Raw genomic sequence first — 17,892 nt, 5'->3', positions numbered from 1 at the left:
CTCCAGCCCCGCTTGAGGCCAGCGGAGATGGAGAGCCAGCAAACCACCCCCGGGAGGGACTCAGCCCCAGCCCTGTCGGGCACGCAGGCAGCAACCAGCCCCCAGTTGCCTGCCTGCACCCCAGCAGCTGTGGGGGCAGCGGAGCGGGCACCCCCACCCCGGCACAGCAGCAGGGCAGTTTTGGGGATGCAGAGACTGGAGGGATGTGGAGCTGAGCAGCCATGTCCCCACCTAGCAGCCGAGCGTCTCCACAGCTGAGTGGGAGAGAAGCGGCGGAGGCCATGGGGGCTCCCCCGGTGTATGGCAGCACCCACGGGGAGGGGGGAGGCAGCGCCAGGGCACCAGGCCCCACTCGCCCGCCGGCCTGCGCGGGAGCCACGGGTTACGCGCTGCCATGGCCGCGTGCGTCATCCCGGCCCTCTGACGGGAGCGGGACGGGGCCCAATCAGCGGCAGCGCCGGCAGTCAGCCCACGGCCCCTCAGCGCCAGCCGCACGGGAAGGGCTCCGACCGCCGGAGCTCAGTGAGGCGGCACCAGGGACCAGCAGCTCCCCCGCCCCAGCAGGGCTCGGCCGGGCCCACCGAGCAGCCGTGCTCCCCCCGGCATCCCTCAGCAGGGACCGCTCCCATCTCTCTCCCCAACCCCTCTCCTCAGAGCCGTCCCCGCCAGCTGCCGGCAGCCCCCGTTCCTCCCCTGCCTCCGCGCTCCCTAAGCCCCATCCCAAGGAACCAAGCACTGGGACAACTGGGATCGGCGCAATGCTGCCAGGGGCCACATCCAAGGTCCCTCCCGTCCCCGGCGGCACACCGAGTCCCCACTCTCCACTGCCCCATCGACCCCTCCTGGAGCCAGCCCTGCCACACAAGGCCAAAGCCATGGCCATGCCCCGAAGGGCTGAGCGTCGCCTCCCTCACCCCCCACATCCCCGCACTGCTCCAGAGGAGACCAAGCGGAAGCCAGGTCTCCCGCTGCGGCCCCTGGCCCGGCCACGTCCCCACCCAGCAGCCGAGCATGTCCCACAGCTGAATGGCCCCGGCAGAGCAAACCCCCCGGCAGGCAGAAAGCAGCCGCCGGCCTCTGCTGCCCGGACACGGCCCGGTGAGGGGTGGCAGATGAGGCAGCCCTGAGCCCTCAGGCCCTGCAGAAAACCGCTGCTCGTCTCAAGGGCCAGGAGGCACAAGTGCAGGCAGGCCAGGTCACTTGTTCCAAGTCACCAGCTCTGGTGACACAACTCCTGGTCCCCCCTGGCACCCCATGCCTGAGGCAGAGTCGTGTTCGCCTCCCCCTGTGCCGCCTGGAAATGCAGCCCTGGGCTCTGGCCCCGCTCCAGATGGGAGCCGGCTGCAGGGGCACGAATGAGGGCAGAGGGGCCGTGGGGAGGCACAGTTGGACATGGCAGGCACTGCCCACGCTACAGAGTGGGGATCCCAGCCCCACAGGGCCAGGACCCCGCACTGCGCTCACCCAGCTTCCCCGTACCGAGGGCTGAGCGCGAGCCTTGGGGCTCATCAGCCCACCCGGGTGCACCCAGCACTGCAGGGCATCAGACCACACCACCACATCTCTATCGCGGGCCCAGCCTGGACACGGGCCACTCCATCTGCAGCAACTGGGGAAGGTCCCAGCAGCACCCCAGGCTCTCCCTGGGCTCCACGCACCCGCAGGGAGGGAGCTGGCTGAGGAGCCTCCCAGCTCCAGAGAGCATCATCCAGGGGGAAGATGAGAAGCAGCAAGAAGGGCAGGGACCACAGGCTGCAGGAACAGATCCACATTGCATGGGAAGAGAAGGCTGGGGAGCTCATCCTGGGATGAACCCTGCTTTCCCAAATCCAGCACTGTCCCCACCTGGGGTCACACAAGGCAAGACCGATCCAGACGAGCTGCGCAGGGGACTGGGGCTGGGAGCCAGGAGGTGCCAGCACTGTGGGCAGCACAGCCCAGGAGGAGGCTGCCTCGGCAGGACGAACTCCAGGCGCCCGCAGGACAGGCACCTGCCAAGGGCAGTGGGGCAGCCCGAGCCGCAGGCGACCACTGCCCGGCCACACCGTGCCCTCCCCGGGGACGGCTGAGACAGCCGGGGCTGCCAAGACAGACGGTGACTCAGCAGCTGAGTCACGGCTGAGCCAGCACCCCGGGACAGGCAGTGAGTCACGAGTGCCCCGGAAAGCTGAGCCTGACGAGAGCGTGACGGGAAGCCGCAGCCCCGCTACCGGAGCAGGCGCAGGAGAACCCATCGTCCAGAGGCACCGGCTCGAGCAGCAGCTCTGAAAATTCAGTGCTCCATTTTGTACAGAAACCTCCCTGTCCCCAACATGCTTCGCGGCACGCCATGCCGAGCAGCAAGGCCAGGCAGAGCCGGGGCACACGGGGCAGCAGCTGGATGCTGCGGGAGTTACCCCCACGGAGGAGAAACACCGGGAGCAGGGTCTGGAAAGGGTGAGGGGAGCCTGGGAATCCATCAGGAGCATCCTGGCTCAGGAGCCGGGGATGGGGCAGGGCCGTCCAGAGGATGGGGCTGCCTAAGTGTTTGGGAATGTTACCTCTCCAGCTGAGCCTGGGAACGTCCCCGCAAAGGAGAGCGTCAGGAACTGGGGCTGGTCTGTTTGTTTAATATGTTAAAATTTAATAAGGGCATTATTCATAGAAAGAGGAATCCAGATCCCGGCGCTGCCAAGCCCTCCCTTTCAGCTGCATCCAAGCCGAACAAAGTGGGACGGGGGAGAGGAAATGCCTGGAAATAAGGAACAGACGGGAGGTGACCGAGCCCGATGCGGCTGGCTCTCCCGGGCTGGGTGCCGGCTCCGCGCTCCCGGCTGCTGCCTGTTGCGAAGCGGGGCCGTGCGGGAGGCGGCCGCGCTCGGGGGGCCCTGGCCTCCCCCGGCCGTCAGCTCCCCGCGCTGCCACGTACCATCGCGGTTTAATCAAAGTTGGGAGAGGCCGGGCTCACCCGTGTCACCGGGGCCGCGCCGCGGGGAGCCCGGCCCGGCCCCAGCCCGAGCCCCGCGGCGGGGGCAGAGCCAACGCTCCGCCGGCGGCGGCGGCGGCTCCTCCATCGCCCGGGGACGCCCCGGGGAGCGATGCCGGGCGCGGCCGCGAGGGTCCCCCCGAGACGGCGAGACGCGCGGGGAGGGACGGACACACCCCGGCCGGCCGGACAGACGGACGGACAGACCGCGCCCGGCCGCGCATCTGCTCCCGCCGACACACCCCCGGGCCGGCCGGGGCGCGGAGCCCGCACCCGCGCGGGCTGCGGGCAGGTGCCGGGGGCCGGGGCGGCTCTGCCCGCTCCCTGCCCGCTCGCCGAGCCCGGCCGCTCCGCGCCAACTTTCCGCCCCTTCCCCCGCCGGGAAGTTCGCGCGGGCCGGGCCGGGGCTGCGGGGCTCCTGCCGGGGCTGCGGGGCTCCTGCCGGGGACAAAGCGCGGGGGCGGCGGGCGGCGCTCACCTACGTCCGCGTTGCAGAAGGCCTGTTGCGGGTGGATGGGCGAGCAGCTGCAGGCGTCGGCCGGGCGGGCCCTGCCGAGCAGCAGCACCGCCAGCCAGGCCAGCAGGCTGGGCAGCGCGGCGGGCATCTTGCGGCGGGGCTGCAGGCTCAGCGACCCGGCCGAGAAAGCCGCATCCACCGCCGGGCCCGGCCGAGCCGCCGCCGGAAAGTTTGGGTCCGGCAGCCGCGGCCCCTGCGCGGCGTTGCGGGCGCTGCTGCGGCCGCTGCTCCGCTGCCTTCTATGGAGGTGTTTTCTTCCTTCCCCGGCTGCCGCTCAGCCTCGCTTTTTAATGTGCTCCGGGGATTTGCTGCTCCTCCTCTGCATGGCGCGGGGCCAGCCCGGCTGCTCCCGCCCCTCCGCAGGATGCGGCTCCGCGCCGCGCTCGCCTCCCCCGGGCCCGGCCCGCCCCCGCCGCGGGCACCGGCCGCCCCCGCCGCCCCCTCCCGCCATCCGCGGCCCCGGGACCCGCCGCCCCTCCGCCCGGGCGGGGCCTGGCAGCAGCGGGCAGGGCCGGGCAGCGGTGCGGGAGATGGGCAGCGGGAGGGGAAGGCGCCGAGGGCGGGCACGGGAGCCCGGCCCCAGCTCGCAGACCTGGCGCCCGGCCTGCGCCGAGCGGAGCAGTAAATTGCAGGGGAGGGCTGCGATTATGTCTGTGCCCAAGCATTTCCTCTCCGTCCGGCTCCTCCGGCTCAGCTCATCCCACCGCCCGTGTCCCCTCGTCTGCTCCCTCCTCCGTGCCCGCGGCGTGGCCGGCCGAAGGCTGCGCTCGCCTTGGGGTCCTGCGGCGCTGTGAGGTGCCCACAGACCTCGGGCCTGTCCCCCTCGGCCGGCAGCCATCTGCCCTGGAGCGCTCTCCAAAACCCTACCTTGTCCCTGTCCTGGCTGCATCACCGCGGAGGGTGTCAGGATGCCACCGGTCTCACCGTACCTGTACGCCCACGCCGCGTGAGCACACGCCGTCTCTCCAGCGGTGCCCTCATCCCGGTGAAGTGGGCAGGGAGCCCAGCTCTGCCTCTGGGCAGGGACGTGGCTTCTGAGCGCAGCTGAGCCAGCGCTGCAGGCACACGTTGGCGGGGACAGCCAGCACCGCGGCCGCACAACCTGCTCCGGAGCCAGCCTCTTGCCACGGAGCTGCCCTGCCAGGGCTACTCACGGCTGAGGGAGGTGTCGGAGGTGCTTGCCCTTTAGGATGAGAAGAAACAACGGAAATGTGGGCAAGCGAGCTCAGTCCAGGCCCTGCTTGAGGCTGCTGGGCACCTGTGGGAGGTGACTGCCTTCATGCTGCCAGGATGTTGGATGAAACCTGGAGATGGGGCTCCAGGTCCCCAACTCCACTGCAGGGCACACACTTCACAGATGCTTCGGCAGCAGTTGCCAGGAGCCCTGCCAGCCTGGCTGCCCAAGGTGCTGGGTGCTGCCGCACACCCTGGTGCTGGTGGGCGCTTGTGCTGCTCCAAGGGCACCGCAGGGCTGAGGGTCTGCAGGCCCGGGGATGCTGCAGCCCGGTCCCGTTTGTGGTCCTGCTGCCCATGCTGCACCACTGCCCCTGGCCCCGGCAGCCTCCCAGGCCCCTGATATCCTGCCTGCACGAGGAGAGGCAAGATGGGTTCCTGCCAGACTGCTAGGAAAAGGGCCAGGGCAAGGGCAGCAGTCAGGACAGCTGGTGGGATGGTCTGGGGGCGCAGGGGGACACGGTATGGGGAGGCCCAGTGGGGTGCAGAGCTCCCCTCCTGGCTGAGCCCAGGGGACAAGGAGCCACATGGCAGGGCCAGCCCCGGGGCCAAGACAGGTGCTGCAGAGCCGCCAGCCCCAGGCCAGGAGGGCGAGTGAGGCTGGCAGAGGCTGTGCCAAGCGAAGTGCAGGCAAGGGCAGAGTGGCCGGCGTGGCCCACGGCCAGCTGGCACCCGGCACGGGCTGGGGATGCGCCTCAGGTGCTGCATGGCCCTGGAGGCCACGTGCATGGGCCGAGGCCAGCTCTGCCTGCGGCACTGGGGACGGGTCCGTGCCCGGGGCAGAGCTGCCCCACAGAGGAGATGAGCGCGTCTGCTCACAGCCCTGCGCCAGCGTGAGTCATTGTCTGGGCTAAACGAAAACACATGTCCAGCCTCGTACGCACTCCTCGCTCGACTCGCGGAGGTGCCGGACACTGTAAACAGGGGCAGGGGAGGGGGGGAACGGGGGCAGCCTGGCTGGGTTCTCAAGAAGACCCACATCCCTGCCAGCTCTCTGCACCGTGGCACGGCTGGCCCCCGCAGCGGGGCAGCACTGGGGCAGGCAGGGGAGGCACGGGGGGCCAAAGGAGCTCCCTGAACCACAGCAGCCAGCCCCAGCTCTCTGAAGCCCTGCCTGCTGGCAGAGCTGCCCGAGGGCCGGGCGGTAACAGGGACCCCGGCCGCAGGGAGGGACCCAGGCAGCCCAAACACGTTGGTGGCAGCTGGGGGCTTATGCCCAGAGCTACAAGGCAGCCACTTATCAAGCTGCGCCTCTGCCTGCTCCCACCCACACTGGGCGCGGGGTCCCTCCGACAGCAGCTCTGCTGGCAGCGTCCCCACAGGCACCCCAGGCTGCTGGGAGGTCACCCCGAAATTGCACTGGACCCGTCCCCGCGGGGCCCTGGATGGCAGCCTGGCTCCGGGGGGGGAGGGGAGGAGGTCCTGCTCCCGCAGCCCGGGCTGGCGGTGTCCTGACACCACACCCCCCCCCGTCCCCCACCAGCTGCCCCATGCCACCTGGCTGTGGGGTCTGTGCCTGCAGCTCTCCCCTGCCAAACTGGGGCAGCACCACGGAGCCAAACGCCGGCCCCAGCCCCTCGCTGGTGGCTGGTGCGAAGCTGCCCCAACTGGGGCAGGGGCTGGGCTGAGCCAGGGGAGCGTGGGCCAGGCCAGGAGCTGCAGATCTGTGGTTAGTGGGGTGGGAAGGAGGCCCCGGGGGCCTGCAGATACCCATGATTTGCACTTTCGGCACCCGGGACCCCGGCAAGTTCCTCCTGGGGGGCCACAGGCTGCTGCCACGATTTCACAACACCACTGGCAAGCTCAGGGAGGGCTCCTCAGCCAACAAAGCTCCAGGGCTGCTGCGAATGCTTCCCAGCTGCTGCTGGCCCTGGGAAGCCAAGCTGGTGCTTCTGGCTCTCCCTCCTGCACCGAGCACAGCAGCCCTTGGAGCAGGCACGGCCGCACCGTCCGGCGGCTCCTGGCGGCTTCAGCCCAGGTCTCGGCTCTTCCCAGAGCTGACAGCTCTAGAGGCACCGCTGGGGTCTCTCCCACGGCCAGGCTGGGAAAAGGCACGCAGCCAGCAAACCGCGTAGGTCCTCAGGCTGGGAACGGCACGGGGCCAGGCGCAGGGATGTGCCCACGTTACACCCGGCCTTGGCTGTCAGCCCCATCACTTGCTTCCCCCAGCCCCCGAGGCAGAGCCCCTGTGCCGGTACAGCGGCACCAGGAACGGCCCCGGCTGCCAGCACTTGAGGCTGCTAAAAGCCTCTTCCCCGGTGCTACTGGCAGTGCAGGAACTGCTGCGTCCCCTCGCAGACAGGGGCAGAGGGACCCCACCGCAGTCCCCTCCCCCGTGAGGCTCCCCTCAGAAATCAGTGCCTGGAACTGCCCGTCAGCCTGGCCGTCACCTCACCCAGCTTATGGTAAAAGGGAAGGAAAACCAGCTTCTGCAGAAAACCCCTGATGAAATCCACCCAAGTATGACATAGGTGGCCCTCGCCTGCCCTGGCTGTGACACCCTGCCGTGGCCCCGTCCCCCCCAGTCACCCCGGCCCCAGGAGGGTCAGGAACAAGGCGGGATCTGGCCGCTTGTGCCCACAGGGATGCTTGTCTGCACATCTCTGCTGCGTTCCCAGTCAGGAGCTGGGGCCATGGAGAGGAGGGAGGGTGGCCCCAGGACAGGGTTCCAGCACGGCTGGGCTCCAGGGCCCGGGCCAGACCCACCCCCCCAGGTACCGGGATGGGCCCGGTGCTCCAGCTGGACACCCCCTCCTCCACCTGGGGAGCACCGCAGCATGGCGGGACACGGGGCAGGGCAGCAGAGCTGGGACTCAGGCTCGTCCTCAGCTGCAAACCCACAGCCCGGATGTCACCAGAGCCACCAACTTGCTGCAGAAGTGTCGCAATTAGGGGCCAGGCACTAACGGCTGCAGCGCAGGGCCTGCCAGGGGAACCGGCACACGGGAACTTCCGCGGTCTCTCACAGCACCCTGTGGTGGCAGTCCCTTGCCACCAGGTGCCACTGCCGAAACACTCGCACCACGCCTGCTGCAGCAGAGCCAACGCTTTACAGAGGACGCCAAGGCCAACTACAGAGCTGGGAGCACTGCCCGGCATCCCTCGGGCGAGCCCGGGGCGTGCGTGCGGCTAGGGGCGTGCTGGCAGGGCCTGCCCCAGCGCCCCTCGGCCTCCCTCACCCCTCCGGTCCTGTGCAAAAGTCAGTTAAATAAACTCAATGCCCTCGTATTTCACGCTCCCGATCCTGGTCTCAGGCAGGAGGAAGCGCCCGTCCAGTGTGAAGGCCATGATGTAGCTGGCGATCTTGCCGTTGTCCTCCTCTGATTTCAGCGCCACAATGATCTGGTCGTCCGTGTCCGGGATGAACTTGAAGGAGGAGAAGCCATGGGTTGGGACCACCTCGCCCACGCGTCCCACCGTCACGTCGCCAAAGTCCTGGGTGGAGCTCAGCAGCAGGTTGGTGCCTCGCCGCTCATCCGCCTTCTCGTTGTATCGCTCGTGGCTGGCACGACGCGGCAGGAAGAACCAGCGCTGCAGGGTGTCGCTCCAGGAGGCCGACTCATGGATCAGGTAACCTGCGGCAGGGAGCGGCGTCTGACGGCACGGGGCAAGCAGGGCACCCGCCAGGCTGGGGCGGGACCCTTCCCCGCTCCAAAAGACACCGAACCGCAGAGGTCGCAGCCCCATACAGGCAACTGCTGCGAACATTTCTGCCTCCTGCCCCAATGCCCGTGCAGCAGCCCCCCCAGTCCCTCCCAGAGCCAGACCAGGGGCACCCTGGCACAGCCTCCTCTGCCCAGGGGCCTGGCTGCCTGGCACAGCCCCAGCTGAGCCACCCTCCGTCTGCTCGTGGCACAGACTGGGGAGAAAACTGGCCAGGGCAGGCTCTGGCCTCTCCGCCAGGACAGGGGGACATCTCTGGCTTCCAGCCTCCTTTAAATCTCACACCAGTCCCAGGATCTGCGGGGAGGGAGACCCCGGCCCTGGAGCCCGCAGAGGCCGTGGGACACAGGGCGGCAGGAGGGAGCCTCGCTCAGTACCTGGGGGTCGGATCCCCGCCGCGGCCCTCAGTGCGTTGTAGTTCGCCACCCAGTTCTCATGGCCCACGTCGCCCTTGTAGCCGATGACCTTCACCCACTCAGGGTTCTCGTTCACCACCTCCCCCGTTGTCGTGGTCCACTCCTTTCCCAGTCCCCCCACGTACAGGTGCTCGTCCTTCACCGCCAGCCACTCCGCCTTGAAGCCTGCAGCGGAGAGAACGGCACAAGCCGGGGCTCAGCCAGCACGCAGACATCAGACCGGCCCCCGCTCCCCCGAACACCGCACCAGGTGGCCCAGTGCTGGGCACAGCCTTCCGCCATGCAGCCAGCCGGTCCCCGGGCAGGAATTGCCCCCGGCCCAGAATTGCCCCCGGCCCGTCCTGGCTTATGGGGTCCTGGAAAAGGTGCACCCCACCCCGGCAAGCCACAGGAGCCAAGGCCTTCACTGCTCTGCGTCTGCAGGGCCGGATGGGAGAGCTCACCTTTCCCCACTGTGCCGTCCCCATCCGGGAGGATCACCCAGGGCACCACCTTGTTGCCCTCAATCTGGTAGACCACTCCTGTCCGGTCGTCCACAGCGTACAGCTTCCCGTTGAAGACGACCAGCTCGGAGAGCTCCATGCCCCTGCCCTTCTCAGCCAGGTGGGATTGCAGCACGCTCTCGTCCTTGTCCCACTCCACCGTCACGCTGTCCCCGCTGTCCGACAGCACCAGGTAGCCCTTCTTCAGGTAACTGAACCAGGTGTGCTCCTGAGAGCCCCGGGACTGCGTGTCCAGGTCCGCAATGACTCCGATGCGGTAGCGCACGCCCTCGGGGTTTCTCTGGGGTGGGGACAGCGGGTAGGTGTCATTGTAGCGGTCCCCTGCCTGCAGGCTGAGCTGCCAGTTGCGAGGATTGGGCGGGATGGGCCGTGCCGGGGAGGACCGGTGCAGGCAGAAGAGCAGCAGCACAAACCCCACACAGGCTGACGACAGCACGATGGCCTTCCAGCGCAGTCGGAAGCGGGGATCAGCACCCTTGGTCATGGACGCGAGGACAGGCAGACCACCCACGCTGATCCGGAGGGGGCTCATAGACTCATGGCAGGGCGGGACGGGCATCAGACTGGGGGCGAGGAGAACCTGGTGGCAAAGAGGGGGGGAAGCAGGTCAGAGAGCTGGAGCGTGGTGCTGCACTGAGCTCGGGGGACGGCAGGACACAGCCACGAGGGAGAAGCGAGGGGCCCCATCCCCTCTCCTGCAGTAGGAGAAGGTGCTGCCGCCTTGTGCAGGGAAGAACCAGCATGCCAAGAGGGCTGCTTTGCTGCTGGAGACACCCTCAGCCCCTTCTCACCCCGCCTCTGCACCCCCAGACCAGAACAAGCCCCAGCGTGCTGGCAGGCACACACGACCTGCCCAGCACCTCTACCTGTCCCAAGGTCCGCAGCGGCCCAGGCAGGGACTCAAGGCACCCTGGCCTGGGGTACGTCCCCAGGACCCGCGTCGGGGTGTCCTGCTGAGCAGCGTCCCCGCACCGCCCCAGGAGGAAGGAGGTTCCCGTCCAGTGGCGAGGACGACCCTTGCTGCCTCCGGAACGGCTGGCCTGGCCCAGCTCCCGCGGCTCCCAGGAACTGGCCCCACTGGTGAGCGGTGAGTGTGTCTCCAGGCCCCACGGGGACACCGGGAGACACGTGGCAGCTCCACCCGAGCAGGATGCCAACGCCTGAGCAGGAAGCACAGCGCCTGGGTCCAAGGGACACACACCCCGACCTGCCCAGCCTCAAAGCCGCAGCAGCCCCCCCCCCCCGCCCACGGTCACGGCTCTCCTCCGGGCAGGACTCGCGTGCGGGTACCTCCAGCCCACCCTGGGCTGTGCCCACCCGTGGGGCCAGGGCACCAGGGTGCCTCTCCCCGCCACCTCCCTCCACGCAGCGCAGGGGACGCGGCAGCTCCTCGGGCTCCTGCAGACGGGCACTCCAGGCTGCGCAGGGAGCAAGCAGCTCCCCGGGACCGGCAGCTGCCCCAGCGCCGCCCGCTCTCACCCCCTTGCAGCACGGGCAGCCACCCCCAGCCCGGGGCAGGGCAGAGGGGTCCCCAGCCGCGGGCCCGGGGCTGTCCCCAGCGGGCCCGTCACCGGCCGCGGTGGGGCCCCGGGGCTGGCGCTGGGCATGGGCCGGGCTCCCCGCAGGCGGCCGCAGCGCGGGGCTCTCAATGTGCCTTTCAGCAGCCCGAGCTGCGAACAGAGGCTGCATTGAGCGTGGGGGGCCGAGCCCCGGGCAGGCGGGTGCGCTCCCGGCCGCGGCCGGGACACGGGAGAGCCCAAGGGGGGACGGCTGCTCACCCCGGGGCCCCGCTTCAGCGGGGCGACAGACACCTCCCTCTCCGTCCTGCCGGGACCTCGGCAGAGGCCCGGGGACCCCGCTCGGTGCACTGTCCCCCACGGCGGCTGTAGGGGCCCCAGCCCCCCCCCTCCCCGAGCACTGTCACGGGGCATGAACCCGGGGGCCGAACGCGCCCTTGGGGACCCCCGAGCCCTTTCCCCGAGCGAGCCGTCGGGAAGGCGGCACACGGCCCGCCCTGAGCGGTACCTTCATGGACCCCGGGACCCCCCCTCCCAGCATCCCCGCCGCGGGTCACAGCCCCACGACTCCCACCCGAGCAGGGTGGCTCGGGGCCCACGGTGCTCCCGCCCCTGCTCGGTGTGGAACCCCTATACTACAGGCCCGGCCCGGCTTTAGGACCCCGCGGCCCGCCCCGACCCCCCTCGCCCGCCGTCCCGGTGTCCCCGCTCACCGCGGCGCCGCCCGAGCGCAGCCGCCCGCCTCCCCGCGCAGCCGCCGCCACCGCCGCCTACAGCTCCCAGCAACACCCGCGGCCACTACGGCAACCGGTAGAGGCCAAATCGCTGTGGCCGGGCGGGAACTACAACTCCCAGCAGACCTTGCGCGCCATCGCCCTCGACGCACCTCCGGTGCGTCGAGGGCGATGGCGCGCAAGGTCTGCTGGGGGCTGAAGTCCAGGCCGGGCCTGACGGGAAGGACCCCCGGTCAGCCCCGCTGATCCCCCGGTGCAGGCTGGCCCCAGCCCGCAGCTCCTCCTGCAGCGCCGGTGCCAGCCCAGACGCGCCCCGTGTACCCCCCCCCCCCCCCCAACTGGGGATGCGGGGACAGATCCTGCCCGGTGCTGCGGGATGCACTTGCATGTCTGCCTGCGAGCGGCTGCCCACCAAAGGCTCGGCCGGGGTCGGGGCCGAGCAGGCTCCAGGGGTGGGGAACGACCGGTGGCTCTCCCGGTGTGGGGCAGGGTCCTGACCCGCAGTTGCAGTCACCAGGGTCTCCGGTTTTTCCCCTCCCCGACCCCAGCGAAGGCCTTGGCACGTGCCGCCGCCATTCCCTGGCCTCAGGCCAAGCGCCGGTCACGGCTGCAGGCCCGGTGTTGGCAGGCAGCGGGAGCACACATGGTTAACGCCGGCCGGCTGCGCCGCTGGGCTCACATCTGGCAGTGGGAGGGCTGCGTGCCTCGTCCCGCTCCTCCGCTGCCTCCTTCGCTTTCTAGAAAGCGCATTTCCGCCCAGGCCGAAGGAGAAGGGGCTGTCGGAGCGGGAGGCAGCCGATCCGCTGCGGGCAGGCTCTGCCTGGGGCCTGGCAGAGCGGCCCCGGGGGGATGCTCTAGGGAAGGGAAGGCAGCGCCGGGAGGGAGCAGCCCTGCCCCAGAGGTAGGTGGGGGGGGGCAGGTTTGGGGGGGGCCCTGCAGGCCTGGGGACCAGCGTCCCGGAGCTGCACCTTGTCGTGTACCCATCGGCGGGAGCTGTGGCACCGGTGCGGGCTCACCCAGGAGGCGGCTCCGCCTTGCCGGGCCCATGGGTGCCCTGGGGCTCCGGTCAGCCGGGTGAGGACCCTGCCCTGCCTGTGAAGGGGCAGTGGGGACCCCCGGGCTGAGCCTCATGATCCTCGGAGGGTACAGCCTGACCCACAGCAGCTCTGGGAGGACAGAGGCTGGGAGAGGGGAACTGCAGGAGCCTGCAGCGCCGGCTCGACCCTGCACGGATCCACCGCGGCTCCCCCAGCCCTGTGCCCAAAAAGCCAGTCGCCATGAGCATGTCAAACCCAGGGCTGAGCCACCCCCGGGCACGTCCTCAGGGGACACAGTGGCTGCTGAGGTCCCCAGCACAACATCTCCTGGTGCTGCCAGGAGCCGGAGGGCTGTGACCTGCCTGTCAGTCCTTGACGGCAGCTGCCCTGTGCAGCTCCCCCCTGCTGCCCTCAGGTCTGTGCTTGTCTGGGGATGCAAACAGCTCTGCAGCCATCCCAGCTGCTGCAGCTAAAGGCGGGGGAGCCATCCCAGCAGCATGTCCCAGCTCCAGCTGCTGTGGCTCAGGGAGGGTGAGGTCGGCATGCGGGTCCTGCTGTCTCCACACCGCCCTGCTTCTCTGAGCCCCCTCACCACCCCCCTGGGATTTGCTCTTGATTCATCCTGGTCTTTATCACCGCCTGGAATGTATTTCAGGAGAAAGTCTCAAGGCTTCAGCAGCCACTGAATTTAAATCAAAGTGCACCTGGAGAGCATCCAACCCTGACAGGGAAAACAACGTCCCTTCAGCAGGACTGTATCCACCCGTGCATACGCAGACACTTCCTGCCCCACGTGCCCATGGGGTGCAGGGGGAGATGTGTGCTCAGGGGCACACTCGCCTCCATTTCCAGCCCTCCACCAGCCTGGGAAGCGCACTGCCTTTCTTGGTGGGAATTTCCTGGTGAAGGATTTCTTCTCCCTGCAGAGCACTTCCCTGCAAAGCTGTGTTTTCCCCAGGGCTGAGCCTGCTGCAGGTCCCAGGGGAACGTCTAATTTGATGGTCCCAGAGCCGATGGAAAGCCACGAGCTTCCCAAAACCCCGGTGGGCTGCATGCCATGCTCACTGGCATGTGGCTGGCACAGCTGGAGGCCAAGCAGGCTGAAGAGAGCCAGTGCCCCTGGCTGGGCAGCTCTGTTGCCTCTATCCCTGCGTCCGCCTCTCCCCTGCCCGCAGAGCTGAATGTGGGTAGACGCCAGGCCAGGGCGCAGGCAGGGAGGATGCGGCACCGGGCTGCCCACAGCCCTGCCTCTCCCCATACCTGGCAGCGCCAGTGGGACGTGGGCTGAGATAATGGCGGGGGGGGGGGGGGGGGGGGGGGGGGGGGGCAGGGGGGCCACAGGCACCCAGGAAGGAGGGTGCGAGCAGTGGGAAAGCCCTTTGCAGTCTTTCCCCATCCCTCCACCCATTCCTGGCCCCGGCAAAGGTGACTCATAAGCCAGGCATCCATCCTGGCCTCAACGCCCTCCGCACCCGCTGCCAGAGTGCGCCCGCCAGGTCCCCAGACCCCGCCAGCCCCGGCGCTCAGGGGGCAACAGGAACAGCCAGCCCAGAGACTGGCCCAGCCTGGTGATCACTGACTGGGAACCCCGGTGCTTGGAGAGCAGGCGTTCACCAAAAGGGCAGGATTCCACCCCAAACTCCTTCCCCACGGCCTGGCCCACCCCAGGACACGAGGCTGTGCTGTGCAGGGCCCTTTGCCCCGTGGGGCAGGCGCTCCAGGATCCCGGCAGAGCCCACGGAGCACAGCCAGACAGTGCGAGGGGAGAAAGGCAAAGGCCGTACCCCTTCGGGGAGGCACCTGACGAGACAGGAGCCCAGCGAGCAGCCGTCCCCATCCCAGCAGTGCACGGCCCCAGCTCGGCAGGGTGCAGGACCAGGCAGCCCACGCCTGCAGCCCCGCACCGCCTCGGACCCTGCTGCTGCGGGATGCCGAGCAGCTGGGCAGTGCCGGATGCGTGTTTGGCCATGGCTGTCCTGGCGCCTTCGGGGCTGCAGGGCAGGGTGCTGCATGCCCAGCCCCACGCCTCAGCACAGCCTTGAGCGGATACAGCTGTGATAAGGCAAGGAAGGGCAGTGGAGCTGCCCGGGTTGGGCCATGGTGCCACCGGCTACCGCAAATATTAGCTTTGGCCCCACGCAGGATGTGGGCTCTCAGGAAAGTTTCTCCCCACGGTGGCCGGCTCCTAGCTGGGGCTAACAGCCTGCATCTGCCTCTCTGGAGAAGCAGGTTTTGTCTCCTCGCAAACCCTCAGACCAGGAGCCCAGACACAGGGTGGGGGGCCAAGGACTGGCAGCTCCTGGGGCACAGGAGCCCCTTCCACGGGGTCTGCGCAGCCTGCACTGTGGGCATCCTGGCACGCTCTGGGGCAGGAGAAGGAATGCAGACACACACCACCCCCCGGCAGGGCTGGGGTCCCCCACAATTTGGAGCCACCTGTAATTTTTCCAGGTGCTGACGCCCTGAGTTTCCCCAAACGTGTCTCCCCGGGCACTCACTGCAGCGTCACCAAGGCACATGGCCCAGCTAAAAGCAGCTATTTAGGTACAGATGGTCCCTGCAGCTGCAAGGGATGCGTGTGCCCACACTGCAGGCTCTGCCGGGAAAGGGCTGCTGCAGCAGCAGCCTTTGGGGGCTGGAAGCGCAGCTGTGCCCTGCCCGGGGCTGCGTGGTGCACCAGGTCCTGTCCCGGGGACAGCGCAGGGCACAGCCATGCTGGCGTGACACCTCACGGCAGGACAGGGCGTCTCTGCAGCTCCTGGCTCTGCCAGGCCTTGCTGTTCCCCTCAGCTGTCCCTGGCATCTCGCAGGGCACTGCCGCAGCATGGAGGGGCTTTGGGCGCTCGGTGTCCTGCTGCTCTCCTGCCTGCTGCTGCCCTCCCCTGCGGGGAGCCAGACCAGCCCCAGCCCTGACCGGCGTTTGCAGATGGACCCCGAGGAGGCACCGTCCCAGCACCACGCTGCCAGGTGAGGGGACCCCGGGGCTGGGGCGTTTCGCAGCAGGGGCCGGGGCAGGCCTGGCACCACAAAGGGCCCCAGCCCCCACCCGTAGCTCCCTGTTGCGCTTTGCTTTCTGCCCTCCCCAGGGCCACGCAGGAGCAGAAGGCTGGCGGTGCCCAGGAGGGGCTGCCCCTGCGGCCCCGCTGCGTCCGCTGCTGTGAGCCGCCCGACCAGCACTTCTCCTACCCCCAGTACCAGCCCCTGCCTCAGATCAACATGACCATCCTGAAAGGTGAGGGCTGGCAGGGCCCCGTGCTGCGGCACTGCCCACGGCCGAACCCCAGCCTGGACGCCATCAGCCAGCCTGCTCGCCAGCATCTCCCCAGGACCAGCACAAAGCTGGGCTCCCAGTGCCGGTGCTCTGGGGTGCCAGTCTCGCACAAACTGGGAGCGAGAAGCTGGGGCTGGTGCCTGTGGTCCAGCACCCTGCGCAGGCAGAGGGGCAGCGGGCAGGGGACACCCCGGGGCACGAGCTGCTCCTGCTCTGGTGACCTCCGGGCAGCAGCTTTGGAGGCAGCATCAGCACCCAGGGAGGGAGCAGGGCTGGGGGGTCCCTGCTGCCTCCACCCCCTTCTGCCAGGCAAAGGGGCTGTCCCCATGCTTCCAGGGCACTGGGTTTAGAGGTGGCACCCGCCTCTGACAGTACAACTCTCCCTCCTGCTTCACTCAGGCGAGAAGGGGGACCGCGGCGAGCGAGGCATGCAGGGCAAGTTCGGCAAGACGGGGGTGGCCGGCAGCAGGGGCCACACGGGCCCCAAGGGACAGAAAGGCAGCGTGGGCGCCCCGGGGGAGCGCTGCAAGACCCACTACGCCGCCTTCTCGGTGGGCCGCAAGAAACCCCTGCACAGCAACGACTACTACCAGACCCTCATCTTCGACACGGAGTTTGTCAACCTCTATGACCACTTCAACATGTTCACGGGCAAGTTTTACTGCTACGTCCCCGGGATCTACTACTTCAGCCTCAACGTGCACACCTGGAACCAGAAGGAGACATACCTGCACATCATGCGCAACGGGGTGGAGGTGGTGATCCTCTACGCCCAGGTGAGCGACCGCAGCATCATGCAGAGCCAGAGCGTCATGCTGGAGCTGCAGGAGCAGGATGAGGTCTGGGTGCGGCTCTACAAGGGCGAGCGTGAGAACGCTGTCTTCAGTGACGAGTACGACACTTACATCACCTTCAGCGGCCACCTCATCAAGTACAGCGGGGACCCCTGAGCACCCAGTCTGCCCTGCTCCCCCCTCCCCTGGGGTGGGTATCACCCCGGGCACGCCACCCGCCGTTAAGCTGTTAGCCCTTCTACATGCCACTACCCCCAGCAGCTGCGTGAGTGTGTGAATACCCCAGGCGCCAGCTCCTCCAGCCCGAGCGGATGCACCTGGAGCAGTTGGAGCCATTTCCAGCCTCTGCTGCATTTGTGACCCTGGCAGCAGCTGCTCGCCTGGGGCGGGCAGGGGGCTCACCCCCACCAGTGCCTGCTTCAGAGCTGGGTTTGCGGGGGCACAGGCGTTTGTGGCACTGGCTGGGAGCTGGCATCAGCTGAACGGGTTTGACTGCTGGTGCCCCGGTGCGAGGCAGCACACACATGTGCACCACATTCCTCCCTTGCCCCACTCGCACTGTGATGTGCTCTGCAGGCTCCTTCTCCTGGAAAAGGGCAGAGGGTGCTCAGCATCCAGCAGGAAAGGCAATAAAACCACTAAGGGCCCCTCTTTCCTTCTGCAGAGCCGGGTCCCAACAGCGCAGATGTTGCAGCATGGCGCTGGGTAACCTCTGGGCTGACACTTCCCCCACACGCTCCCACAGGGGAGCGGATTACATCAGTTCCCCTATGCAAGTCCCCGTCACAGCCTCTGCTCGGTGCCAACACTGCTGAGGAGGGGCTGGCTCCCCGCCACAGCCCTGGGTGCGGGGCCTTTGGCCTCAGCTGCTTCCTCTTCAGTCAGATTATCTGCTGGCCAGGCTTTGTATTTTTGTAGATGCAATAGCAGAGCAGGGCCTAAGGCAGCGTGCTGCCCCCCCCCCCCCCGCTCTCTGTACAGCTTTTGACCACATTAAACACCCCACAATTTTGAGTCCTACTCACACTTTCAGTGCATCCTCCTGCTTTGTGCGTGCAGAGGCTCTGAGCAGCTCAGGGCAGGTTCCCACTCCGAGGGTGCAGGGGCTCCCTGAGAGCCGTGGGTTGGCACAGTGCTGCCAAGCTGGCGGTGGGCAGGGAAGGGCGTACCTGGAGAGGCAGGGAGATCTGAGCTGGGCTCCGCAATACCCAGCTGCTTCCTAAGGGCCAGGAACCTGGAAGC

General features: G+C 68.4%; 2 protein-coding genes across 5 annotated transcripts; one reads left to right on the top strand and one right to left on the bottom strand.

The window, feature by feature from the left end:
* Positions 1-7,746: 7,746 nt before the first annotated feature.
* CANT1 (calcium activated nucleotidase 1) lies at positions 7,747-11,607 on the bottom strand. Of its 3 annotated transcripts, none has more exons than XM_054811836.1 (4): positions 11,528-11,607; positions 9,238-9,877; positions 8,756-8,959; positions 7,747-8,290 (listed from the first exon to the last, which is right to left on the bottom strand). In XM_054811836.1, the coding sequence occupies exons 2-4, from the start codon at positions 9,854-9,856 to the stop codon at positions 7,920-7,922; spliced, it is 1,194 nt and encodes a 397-aa protein (XP_054667811.1). In that variant the 5' UTR covers positions 9,857-9,877; positions 11,528-11,607; the 3' UTR covers positions 7,747-7,919. The 3 variants fall into 3 exon arrangements, with proteins under 3 accessions (XP_054667811.1, XP_054667810.1, XP_054667812.1); XM_054811835.1 differs by lacking the exon at positions 11,528-11,607 and adding an exon at positions 10,588-11,167; XM_054811837.1 differs by lacking the exon at positions 11,528-11,607 and adding an exon at positions 10,164-10,517.
* Positions 11,608-12,167: 560 nt separating this feature from the next.
* Positions 12,168-17,659, top strand: C1QTNF1 (C1q and TNF related 1). Of its 2 annotated transcripts, XM_054811834.1 has the most exons (4): positions 12,310-12,449; positions 15,396-15,552; positions 15,672-15,817; positions 16,256-17,659. In XM_054811834.1, the coding sequence occupies exons 2-4, from the start codon at positions 15,410-15,412 to the stop codon at positions 16,804-16,806; spliced, it is 840 nt and encodes a 279-aa protein (XP_054667809.1). In that variant the 5' UTR covers positions 12,310-12,449; positions 15,396-15,409; the 3' UTR covers positions 16,807-17,659. The 2 variants fall into 2 exon arrangements, with proteins under 2 accessions (XP_054667808.1, XP_054667809.1); XM_054811833.1 differs by lacking the exon at positions 15,672-15,817 and having other exon boundaries at positions 12,168-12,449.
* Positions 17,660-17,892: the final 233 nt, after the last annotated feature.

The sequence above is a fragment of the Grus americana genome, unplaced genomic scaffold (genome assembly GCF_028858705.1).
Source record: "Grus americana isolate bGruAme1 unplaced genomic scaffold, bGruAme1.mat scaffold_271, whole genome shotgun sequence".
In the NCBI taxonomy this organism is placed as follows: Eukaryota; Metazoa; Chordata; class Aves; order Gruiformes; family Gruidae; genus Grus; species Grus americana.
Note: the sequence above shows the minus strand (reverse complement) of the source record. Positions and strands in the feature narration are given on the sequence as shown.

What these genes read in the sequence shown, in the direction of transcription:
- C1QTNF1 (XM_054811833.1), top strand. Translation starts at nt 12,192, where the DNA reads ATGGTTAACGCCGGCCGGCTGCGCCGCTGGGCTCACATCTGGCAGTGG. An exon ending in GGAGCAGCCCTGCCCCAGAG is followed by an intron (nt 12,450 to 15,395) that starts GTAGGTGGGGGG and finishes GGCATCTCGCAG; the next exon opens with GGCACTGCCGCAGCATGGAG. An exon ending in TCCCAGCACCACGCTGCCAG is followed by an intron (nt 15,553 to 16,255) that starts GTGAGGGGACCC and finishes TGCTTCACTCAG; the next exon opens with GCGAGAAGGGGGACCGCGGC.
- CANT1 (XM_054811835.1), bottom strand. Translation starts at nt 10,986, where the DNA reads ATGCAGCCTCTGTTCGCAGCTCGGGCTGCTGAAAGGCACATTGAGAGC. An exon ending in CAGCCCAGGGTGGGCTGGAG is followed by an intron (nt 9,878 to 10,587) that starts GTACCCGCACGC and finishes CTTTGCCACCAG; the next exon opens with GTTCTCCTCGCCCCCAGTCT. An exon ending in GGACGGCACAGTGGGGAAAG is followed by an intron (nt 8,960 to 9,237) that starts GTGAGCTCTCCC and finishes TCTCCGCTGCAG; the next exon opens with GCTTCAAGGCGGAGTGGCTG.